The 12,202-nt window shown below is 44.2% G+C and overlaps 1 protein-coding gene across 1 annotated transcript; it reads left to right on the top strand.

Moving 5' to 3' along the window:
• The first annotated feature begins 1,122 nt into the window (after positions 1 to 1,122).
• On the top strand, positions 1,123 to 12,124 carry LOC109903524 (protein mono-ADP-ribosyltransferase PARP10-like). The gene is made up of 12 exons (XM_020500294.2): positions 1,123 to 1,225; positions 1,671 to 1,846; positions 2,085 to 2,327; positions 3,792 to 4,022; positions 4,455 to 5,506; positions 5,783 to 5,998; positions 6,482 to 6,620; positions 6,802 to 7,456; positions 9,987 to 10,396; positions 10,688 to 10,821; positions 10,919 to 11,093; positions 11,311 to 12,124. Exons 2-12 carry the CDS (start codon positions 1,672 to 1,674, stop codon positions 11,607 to 11,609), a joined length of 3,729 nt encoding a protein of 1,242 aa, XP_020355883.1. The 5' UTR covers positions 1,123 to 1,225; position 1,671; the 3' UTR covers positions 11,610 to 12,124.
• Positions 12,125 to 12,202: the final 78 nt, after the last annotated feature.

Here is a 12,202-nt window from a genome sequence, read left to right as displayed (position 1 = left end):
CTGCCAGTCAATGGGTATTTTCATTGCTCCAAAGTCTTATCCTTCCCCCCACACATTTTTTTGAGCCATGGGAAAGATCTCAATTGCATACTCCTCACATCCTCTCTCCTCATCTCCTTCTCAAAATCCATTGGATAAGAAAACAGAGGTCCCGCCCCTCTGACCTCTTCCTCCAATGGGTTTTGAGAAGGAGACGAGGAGAGAGGACACAAGGCGTTTGCGATTGAGCTATTCCCATGTTTTACATTACATGTTTCATTTGAATAAATATTTGTTTAAAAAAGGAGACCAGTAACACCATGTATGAGTATTATTATTAATGGTCAATGAATTCAATATCAGTGATAATAACACGCTCCACGTTTTTAAAAAAACACACCCTGTGGTAAACCTGCATTAGAGGTCACTATCATCTCGTGCAGAGTTTCCCAAACACGGTCCAGGGGCCACCCTGGTAGCACATTTGTGTTTTTGCCCTAGCACTACACAGCTGATTCAAATCATCAAAGCGTGAATCAGTCCGATGATAGGGAAAAACCAAAACGTGCACCCGGGGAAGGGGGGCCCAAGGACCAAGGACCGAGCTTGGGAAACCCTGACCTAATGGATAAACTGTGGTATTTGCCAATGGCTCTGCTTCACAAGAGCATAATGACAATATCATCTTTGCTCTCCTGAGACTGTCTTGTTGAAGGATCAAGGTATAAACATACATACATACATACATTAGGCTACAAATTATAGTGTAGAACTACATTGCAACTACATGACCCAGCTAGAATCATCAGCGTCATCTGACTCTCTCCCCCTCCATTCATGTTCCATTAATATTTGCATATTTAACCAATTAGGATAGTCTAACTAATTAGGCCTACTTACTCCCGAGTGGCGCAGCGGACTACAGTCCCTGGTTCGACTCCAGGCTGTATCACATCCGGCTGTTATTGGGAGTCTCATATGGCAGCGCACATTTGGCCCAGCGTCATCCGGGTTTAGCCGGTGTAGGTCATCATTGTAAATACGAATCTGTTATTAACTGACTTGGCTAGTTAAATAAAGGTTTAAATTAAAATAAAATAAAATACTCAAGGGGCCTTGCTACTGTAAATGCATAAATCCTGTAGCTGGCGCAAAAGCGCCGCTACCCGGTGGCATGCAGAACAACCAGGAAGTCGCGAGTGAAAACATTTCCGTGCGTCATGATCTGAGAATGCTTGTATATAAGGTAAGTTTTCCGGACAAACTGCAAATAAAAGTGTGTTTAAAAAAAATCACCCGATAACTAACTGGACGAGTTTATATTTATACCCAGCGAGAGTTATTATTCCTTTTTATTATGCAATTGTGTCATTTGCCTTTCGTGCTGCTTGCGTTGTTCTACGTCGAGGATGGTTTCTATTTCTTCGAAAATGAGAACTAATGTACTAAAAATCCCCCACATTGTATTATATTCAGCGATTTATTTGTGTTTAAGTCAATAACTTACCTCTACTTTTGCAGCCAAATAGGACATATTTTGTGACCAATATACAGTTGGCTGCAGGTGTGCTCACACTAGGCCCTGTCTGCAATACAGTAGTCTATTATCTTCACCGTTAGAAAGCCAAGATAAAAGTTGTAAAGATTGTCAATCAATCCCATGGATTATTCCTGTGATGTATGTATGCCAGGATGTCTGTTGAAAGCCAAGAGAACCGGACAGTGGAGGTACTGGGGGTACCTGAGGAGGTGGAGGATGAGCTCCTGTATTTGTACTTTGAGAACAAGCGTCGTTCTGGAGGAGGTAGTCTGGTGTCTGTGGAGCTGGAAGGGAGCCGGGCCATATTACTGTTTGAAGAGGCAGAGGGTAAGAATGGATTCCGTCTGTAATTCTTGTAATCTGATATAATGTTGAAGGCTAATAAATGTCCTATGTACCTACACAACATCTTCATGAATCATTCTTTATCTGGATCCCCATTAGCTGATGTCTTAGCAACAGCTAGTATTCCTGCGGTCCACAAATGTAATGATACTCTTGTACCAAAAACAATTATTCTATTACCATCCATAGCATTCTGATTATATCTGTGTTCGATTGACAGTTGCAGCAAGGGTCCTGTCTAAAGGACCCCATGTCCTGCACAACGCTGAGTTGACCGTGAGGAAGCCGGCGTGTAAGGATCCATGGAGACTGTTGCTGCGGGGGGTTAACCCAACGACCAGTCAGGAGCTGGTGGAGCTGTATGTAGAGAACATGATGGGAATGGACATAGACGATTACACTCTGTACCCCTCACCTGGCAGGGACCTGGTCCTAGTACACTTCCGTCAGGCCTTCAATAAAGGTTAGGGGTTTTCCTATCAAGTTCAAAGATGGAATCTACAGTAGGGGGAAACGGCATCACAAGCCGCCCCACCGCTCTTGTTTTTGTTGGCGTGCTGAGGAATGTCGTGCAGCGTTGTAAAAACATCGTATGACATATTGTGCTCTTCTATCGTGTGTGCAATGTCAGAAGGGGAAAAAAACAGTTTGTTTGCAGTAACTTCTTTGATGTTGTAGTATCACAAACAGACATGCAGAGTTACATTTACACCATGACATTTAGGGGGTGTCTGTATCGAGTGCATGCACTTGCACAACATTATTTTCTAGGCCTAATAATAAAGACATACTTTAAATGGTAAAAATGTATAACCTTTTAATGTGGCATGAACACAGCAAGTCATATTTTCATCTGATTGTCAAACAAATCACTTCAAAAAGTAGGCATGTTCGTCCACTTCAAAATTATTCCTGCATTCCAACTGGATGTATACTCGTGGCATTTGATGACTGGAAATAGACATCTCTTACAAAACGTCAGAAAGTGTTCCTAATGACATTCAGCGATTGCCATCGATTAAGCTGACATTAATTTATGCGTCTTGCTGACAAAAATACTTTTTTTGTAGCCAGAAAAGTTGGGACACTTGAAATGGCCTGAAACGGGAAAAATGTGATGGTCACCCTAACACACACAGTCAAATTACTAGACTAGGCTACAATGTGTATTAAAATGAAGTTCAAATAGGCCTACTGGCAGCCAGTGATGTAGTGTTTAAAAAAAAAAAAGTAGGTGGGTAAATTGGTTGCGGTGGAAAAAGTTGCGCTCCCTATACTTTCAATGCATTTTTTAAATGATTGTTTTTATTTAAAGGGTGGGTAAATGGCGCACCACTGTCTACACCACTGCCGGTAGACTACCCTCTCAGACAAGGCAGTTTTAAACACCTGAAGACATGCAGAATAGGTAGCCTACATTCAATTAAATAAATGATTTGAATCAGCCTGAAGGTATACCCTCGTTCATGAGTTGTCCATAATTCATGAGTTAATGCTTGGAGTCTTCCCAGATTGTGTGACATAAAACACTACCTTTTCTTTCCTTACATGAATGACATTTGACAGTGTTATTTGCCACTGGTAAGCATTTAACAATTGAATAAAAACATTGAACTTAAACCCTGTACAAATCATGGATCGTGGCGATCTCGGAACATGCACTATAAGTGTAACTATGCCTACGTAACATTTCATTATGTTTCACCGTGAAACTGTTCTCATGGGCACACAAATCCAAAATAATGTAGGCTTATGCCATTGCAAAATCAAATGCTTCTAACCGTCACTATAGGCCTACTTAAAACCATAGATTTCAAGTAATTGAAATGATTTGGCAAACAATATAATTATGAATGTATTTTAAGCGTCTCTGCTTTTGCATACAGTATAGTTAATGTGTGTATTCTTCCTTATTTTGCATGCACAGACTTCCAGAAGCTTTTCACAAAGATTTCTAAGAAGCCTCTGGATGGAGCGCAGATTGTTCTGGAACAGATAGATCAGACTGACTCCATCTTAGTGGAGAACCTGCACCCCAGCATCACAGCAGACATGCTCAATCTGTACCTGGAGAGCCAACGGGGTGGGGGCGGTGGAGTTAAGGAAGTCGCCATGATCTCAGAAGGGGTTGCCAGGGTCTCCTTCCTGGACTTTGACTGTAAGTTTTGGACATAGACTTCTATGTTTTTAATGTACTGTGTCTCTACCGAATGTCTCTTTTTGAATGTAAGTTATGTTTTCTACTGTAGAAAAAAAGGACTTCGTACATTTTGTATACAAGCATTTCTGTTGTAGCTGTTGTATCCATTTTAAAGTACTAATGTTGTAGTATGTTAATGAAACATAAAAGCTATAAAGAAAGGGTATTCAAATCCTACCATGAGGGTCTGGAGTACTGCTGGTGCTCTTTTCTACCTGATAATGAATTGCACCCACTTGGTATCCCAGGTCTAACTCAGTCCCTGATAAGAAGGGAAGAATGTACTGGAACTGGCTTCGAGATCCACATTTGAATTTGATGGCTATAAAGCATGCAAGTTCTATGTAGCTGTTGAATGTGTTTTATTCCCTTCCTTATTACATCTAACAGCAGTGGAACGTGTCCTTAAACAATCACACAAACTCGAGAAGACGGATCTGATGGTCAGGCCTTACTTCTCCTTCCTCCAATCAGAGGACTCCTCCTCACCTCTGACCGATCCCCTGACCTCTCTGAATGGAACATCCGATAGTAACACAAACACACCGCAGACAGAGAGTGGTGGGCAATCGCAGACTGGTTCTCTCCCTGCAGCCAGTACCAGTGACCATTCTCAGTCCTCCCATCAGGTTACCTCTGAGCCCCTGGTCCCCCTGCTGTCCCACCCTGTGTCCCAGGCAACAGCAGCCCAGGGAGGCATGGAGGACCTAACATCGATCCCAGAGCCCATGTCGAGCCACATCCCCGTCCCTGACCCAGTGAAACTCGCGCTGCTCCAGCTCAGTCCCCTGCTCCAGAGCCTTCAGCTGGCCCACCCAGCTTGTAGCGTCCAGATCAGGGAAGACGGGGTCCACATGGCCGGGTCTGACCGGCTGGGGCTGGAGCAGCTGAAGAATGCTATGTTGGAGTTCCTTGGGGGTGTGGCCCAGGCTCATCTCACCTTTGACCTCGAGAAGGCCCACTTCCTGGCCAAACAGGAAGTGAAAGACAATCTGCTGCAGACGTTGAAGGACAAGGGACTGCCGTCCATGTACACAGTGTCGGACTGCGTTGTTGTGGTAACGTCTCTGTCTTTCAGCTTGGTGAGCCAGGCGTGTAGCTTACTGAAGACCCTGCTGTCTGACTTCAGTATCCCCGTGGACAGAGAGTATGAGTGTATGCTGTATGCCCAGGAGTGGACTGGCTTCCTCCAGTCTCTGGGTCTCTGCTCTGCTAAGGTGTCAGAGAGGGGACAGATAGATGTCCTGACTCTGAGAGGGTTGGAGGAGGAGAAGCAGGCTAAGATAGTGGAGTTCCTCAGTACACCCATTGAAACAGAGGCTATCATCTCTATGGAGCCAGGCATGTTGAAGTACATCCAGACCCACCATCATCAGCTACTAGCTGATATGGACCAGGTGTCTATCTTCCCTCTGGACGCACATGGTATCTGTGGACTCCGAGTAGGTGTTTTATAATAAAAACATTCCCTTGCATTATCTAAATTAATTCACAATATATGCAGTAATCCTCTCATACCCTTTTCACACAACCGAGTCAAGCTGAGCTGTACTGGGTTGGCCTGGTTACACGTGCTGGAATGGACATTGTGAAAATCAAATATCTGAGCCAGAACAGTACGGTTGAGTTTGGCACACTAGTGTGAAAAGGGTATCCAATGTCTTTGTGAATAATGGTCTTATAGAGCGTTTCATACTTGTCATGTCTGTGATTGGTAGATCCACGGCAATGCAGGGGCGTGTCAAATGGCTGATGAGGTTCTGAGGGGCGTGGTGTCGTCCATCGTTACCAGAACCATCACAGTGAACGAACCGGGCGTGGCGCGGTTCCTCATCCAGGAGGGAGAGGGGACCAGCATCCTCAGGGAGATGCAGGCCAAGTTCCAGGTCTACATCAACATGGAGAAGGTGCACTGGGAACCCCTAGAGAACGAGGTAGCTGGCCCAATGATGACGATATTAATATAGACTGTATTATCGATGCTTTTACTATCATTACTAATTCACTTGACAAATGAGGTTGCCGAATGATAAAGATCTACACATGGATGTATAATGCAATTTGTTTTCTGTGCCATGAACTTGTTCTTCTACATTGTTTGGATAAGCATAGTTAGACAATGGTGTATTTCAGAGATCATAGGAGGCTGGTGGGAGGAGCTATAGGAGAATGGGTTCATTGTAATGCTGGAATGGAATTCACAGAACTGTATCAAGTATCAAGCCGTTTCATTTATTCCATTCCAGCCATTACAATGAGCCCATCCTCCTATAGCTCCCCCCACCAGCCGTGTGTGTGTGTGTGTGTATGTATGTGTGTGTGTGTGTGTGTGTGTGTGTGTGTGTGTGTGTGTGTGTGTGTGTGTGTGTGTACACAGTATGTCTCTGGTGTATTCTAGCTTTGTGATCTCCCTACAGGACATCTTTGAGGCTGCATGGAATATGACGTCCCATCAGAGCTTCCAGAGAAAGTCCTCAGATGGTTCCTTACAGGCTTCCACATCAGTTCTGACTCATACTAACCAGACTTCCAACGACCTCTCAGCTCCAGACATGGGTACATGCTTTCATTATTCTCATAGCGATCACATGTATTTGAAAAAAACATTTTACATAAATTGTCAGTGTTGTACCCAGCCTAGACACTGAAGAGCATATGGAAGCACAGTGGCCAGAAGGGAGTTATTCTATTGGCATTGTTGTTTTGCAATCACTGAAAACATATGTACTGATCCCAGGTCTTCTAGAGGAGGCAAAGAGGCTGTTCTCAGCCATAGATGAGATGGTGGACTGTGGCCTCTCTAGTCTGACCAGAACCACTGACATTGAGGAGGATCTGTATACGGCTGGGGAACCCATTGCCCTCAGCACCGACCAGGGCCCAGACAGAGACACCACTGATGTGGAGGAGCAGGCTACAGAGCCGCTAGTGGAGGGAGGGGGTAGTGATGATGAGGTTGCTCTTGCTCCTCTGGTTGCCCAGGATGGAGGGCTGTCCTGGGCCACGCAACTCTCCTCTACCCTGGATGAGGAGGCCCAGATGTCCCTGGCCATCCAGTACTCCATGGAGACCACAAAGAGGTCCCTGACCGAGGAGGAGGAGCTGCAGAAGGTTCTGGAGCTGTCCAAGAAGATGACGAAGATGACTCGGCATGATGGTGGTGCCATGGCTACCTCTTCCCTCCCTGCTGCTGGCTTGCACCTCGATCAGGCTGTCCAGGTGTCTCTGCAGGAGGCCATCCAGTCAGCCAACACGGCAACAATCTTTGTGTTTGCTGGCTACAGTTGTGACCTGATCAGAGTGGACATTGCCCTGAACAAGAAGGTCACTCTGAGGAAGCATGAGGAGAAGCTAGAGCACCGCAGCCTGAGGATCCTGTCTCAGTACCACAGGTACGTGTGTGTGTCTGTGTACATTGTGCATTTTTTTTTATAGTGATGGGCACCGACATGGAAAATGTATATCGATATCAGTTGCAGTTTTTCCATTCAATATTAAATTGGTTCGTAGAAAATACGTTGTGAATGTTTACTTATATTTGAAGTCCAGACAAGTGCTTGCTGTTTGTCCATTGGGACAGGTGTGTTCTGATGGTATAAACCTACCTAACTGTTTTGAAAGTGCCTTCCTCACCATCTTCAATAAGCATGCTCCATTCAAAAAAATTAGAACCAAGAACAAGATATAGCCCTTGGTTCACTCCAGACCTGACTGCCATTGACCAGCATAAAAACATCCTGTGGCGAACTGCATTAGCATTGAATAGATATGATGTGATATGCAACTTTTCAGGGAAGTTCGGGAACCAATATACACAGGCAGTTAGAAAAGCTAAGACTAGCTTTTTCAAACTGAAATTTGCATCCTGTAGCACAAACTCAAAGTTCTGGGACACTGTAAAGTCCATGGAGAATAAGAGCACCTCCTCCCAGTTGCCCACTGCACTGAGGCTAGGAAACACTGTCACCACTGATAAATCCACTATAATTGAGAATTTCAACAAGCATTTTTCTACGGCTGGCCATGCTTTCCACCTGGCTACCCCTAACCCGGTCAACAGCCTGGCACCCCGCACAGCAACTCTCCCAAGCCTCCCCCATTTCTCCTTCATCCAAATCCAGATAGCTGATGTCCTGAAAGAAAAATCTGGACCCCTACAAATCAGCCGGGCTAGATCATCTGGATCCTCTCTTTCTAAAAGTATTGTTGCAACCCCTATTACTAGCCTGTTCAACCTCTTTCGTGTCGTCTGAGATCCCCAAAGTGGAGACACTCTAGACCCAAACTGATAGACCTATATCTATCCTACCCTGCTTTTCTAAGGTCTTTGAAAGCCAAGTTAACAAACAGATTACCGACCATTTTGAATCCCACCATACCTTCTCCGCTATGCAATCTGGTTCCCGAGCTGGTCATGGGTGCACCTCAGCCACGCTCAAGGTCCTAAATGCTATCATAACCGCCATCGATAAGAGACATTACTGTGCAGCCGTATTCATCGACCTGGCCAAGGCTTTGGACTCTGTCAATCACCATATTCTTATCGGCAGACAAAAAAACCTTTGGTTTCTCAAATGACTGCCTTGCCTGGTTCACCAACTACTTCTCAGATAGAGTTCAGTGTGTGAAATCGGAGGGCCTGTTGTCTGTACCTCTGGCAGTCTCTATGGGGGTGCCACAGGGTTCAATTCTTGGACCGACTCTCTTCTCTGTATACATCAATGATGTCGCTCTTGCTGCTGGTGATTCTCTGATCCACCTCGACGCAGACAACACCATTCTGTATTCTTCTGGCCCTTCTTTGGACACTGTTAACTACCCTCCAGACGAGCTTCAATGCCATACAAATATCCTTCCGTTGCATCCAACTGCTCTAAAATTCAAGTAAAACTAAATGCGTGCTCTTCAACCGCTCGCTGCCCGTACCTGCCCGCCCGTCCATCATCACTACTCTGGACGGTTCTGACTTCGAATATGTGGACAACTACAAATACATAGGTGTCTGGTTAGACTGTAAACTCTCCTTCCAGACTCACATTAAGCATCTCCAATCCAAAATTAAATCTAGAATCTGCTTCCTATTTTGCAACAAAGCATCCTTCACTCATGCTGCCAAACATACTCTCGTAAAACTGACCATCCTACCGATCCTCGACTTCGGCGTTGTCATTTACAAAATAGCCTCCAACACTCTACTCAGACTGCATCCAATTTATCACAGTGCCATTCCTTTTGTTACTAATGCCCAATATACTACCCACCATTGCGACCTGTACCCTCTCGTTGGCTAGCCCTCGCTTCATACTCGTCGCCAAACCCACTGGCTCCAGGTCATCTACAAGTCTCTGCTAGGTAAAGCCCTGCCTTATCTCAGCTCACTGGTCACCATAGCAGCAACCACCCATAGCACGCACTCCAGCAGGTATATCTCACAAGTCATCCCCAAAGCCAATTCCTCCTTTGGCTGCCTTTCATTCCAGTTCTCTGCTGATAATGACTGTATTATTGACTGTATGTTTGTTTATTCCATGTGTAACTCTGTGTTTGTTATGTGTTGAACTGATTTGCTTTATTCTTGGCCAGGTCGCAGTTGTAAATCAGAACATGTTCTCAACTAGCCTACCTGGTTAAATAAAGGTGAAATTAAAAATAAAATAAAAAACATGGGATGCCCATTCACAGTTGATGGCCCATCAGCAGGCAATTAACTATGGTAACTTGAGCCTGTGAAAATATCTGTTTTATGCCTGCAGGAACACTCATGTTCAGTATGCTTTTTACAGAATGGTGTAGGTTAAAAATAAACCTAGATTACGATATGCCTTGCTCATATCAATATTAAAAGATATCATATGGAATTTGCAATATTGGTGCCCGCAAGCAAATGTTTTTATATTTACAAAAATTCAATCAACCAATCAGGAGGTGTCTAGACTTCATCAAGAGGAAACATGCCGTGGAGGTCACCATCCAGGGAACCACGGCAACCATCTCCGGGTTCAAAGACTTCGTTACCGGGGCGATGCCGGACATGAAGCTCCTGCTGAGGAGGATATCCACGACGACGTCAGACGCCGACATCCTGCGGACGGTGCAATGGCTGTGGCACGACCCAGCGTCGTCAGGGACAGAGACCGCGTACGCTCCGGAGGCGACAGTGTTTATGGAGAACGCCTGGAAGATGAGGCAGAAAAAGATCGACATCCTGCTCAACAACCTGCCGCACATCATCAACTTTGAGAAGATGCAGGAGTACAACGTGGCCTCTGGGAAGTCAGTAACCATCTCCAGGAAGATGCTGAGCTCAGAAGACTTGTACTCAGATATACAAGGTAAAGAACTTAGCAAATACTGTATGTGAGCCTATAATCATGTTATTTATTTTTTGGTAAATAACAATTACATTTGTGAGATGCAATTTAATTACTGACGCAATATCTTAACAAAGCTATTTAATATTTTGCACCGTTTTCCGTCATGCTATATCGCACTTATATTGCTACAATATGTTGCACCGTTTTCCGTCATGCTATATCGCACTTATATTGCTACAATATGTTGCACCGTTTTCCGTCATGCTATATCGCACTTATATTGCTACAATATGTTGCACCATTTTTCAGATGAGGACTACAGTCTACTGTCCAACCTGCCTGAAACGTCCAGAGTGAATGAGGATTCTGATGAGTTTCAGGATGTTGTGAAAGACTTCTACGACTCCATACATGAGTACCACAACAGAATCAAAATCATTAAGGTACGTAGGATCTATCGATGTCAACAGCAACTAACCATTAACTTTGTGCTGTATCAGTGACGTCAGAAGCCATTCCTCTGTTAATCGCATTTCCCAGGTTGAGAAGCTGATGAATAGGCTCCTTTACAACCAGTATAGACTGAAGAAGGCTAGTATAAATCAGAGTGCCAATGACCCAGAAGTGGAGCGTACGCTGTACCACGGCACAAGTGAGACCAGCGTGAAAGAGATCTGCGTTCATGGCTTCAACAGAAGCTTCTGTGGAAAGAATGGTAAGGCTTTTCTAATAGTTTTTTTGTGTCTCACAGTAGTTCATCAGCTTTTTTTCCATTTCACTTCATTTTAGCATTGTTTTCATGTAGACTTGTAATAATGTGGCCTCTTCTATATCCTGGTCTCTCTGCAGCCATATACTAGTTATACTTTACTAATTTGGCCTGTATCTCTTTCTGTAATAATTGAGTCTCTTGTTTTGGTTTCCCTTTGCAGCCACTGTTTATGGTCAGGGGGTCTACTTTGCTCTGAACTCAGCCCTGTCTGTCCAGGATCAGTATTCTCCCCCCAACGCAGACGGACACAAGTTTGTGTTTGTGACCAAGGTGCTTACTGGGGACTACACGCAGGGCAGTCACTCCATGAAGACGGCTCCTCTGAAGGAGAGCTCTGAGATACCCCTCAGATACGACAGCGTGGCAGATAAGATGGACAACCCCTCTCTGTTTGTGATCTTCAACGACACACAGGCTTACCCTGAGTATCTCATCACATGTCAGAAGATTAATTGCTGAGGGAGGGAAGGTGTGGGACAGGATAACTCTGTTATCCTAACTCTGTTTTGGGCATCGTGTTTTTAAATTTTTCCCTATTGGGAAGAGGATTCATGGGAATTCTATTTGAAAAATACTGTGCATTGTGTTTCTTTAATCACGCATCTTAATTTAGTTTTTCTAACTTGTTATCTATGCCGCTACCCAAATGCAATGTTCTCGGCTAAAATCGTATATTTAATTGTATAGTTTGATTATAAGATATCAATGTAACGCCCCTCCAATGGTATTACATGGTATTTTACCTGTGGAATGCGGTTTTAACCAATCAGGATTAGACCCCACGGTTGTATAAATGCATTTAACTGGTAATGTGTCTTGAAGAGCCAAACATTGACCCTACTTATTATGTTGCCTTACTTTTATATTTATTCTATTCCATCTGTGTGATAGATACCCTATTTATCCTTTACATTTACTTTGGGTAAAAAGGTGGCGTTAATTGGATTTATGTTCAATAAAACTCTTGTCCTGTCTGTTTTTCTTTTTGTGCACACACAACTGCAACAAGGGTGAGATTTGAATCGTACACACATTCTTTCAATGAAGATGGG

Source organism: Oncorhynchus kisutch, linkage group LG14, assembly GCF_002021735.2.
Source record: "Oncorhynchus kisutch isolate 150728-3 linkage group LG14, Okis_V2, whole genome shotgun sequence".
Classification (NCBI taxonomy): Eukaryota; Metazoa; Chordata; class Actinopteri; order Salmoniformes; family Salmonidae; genus Oncorhynchus; species Oncorhynchus kisutch.
Note: the sequence above shows the minus strand (reverse complement) of the source record. Positions and strands in the feature narration are given on the sequence as shown.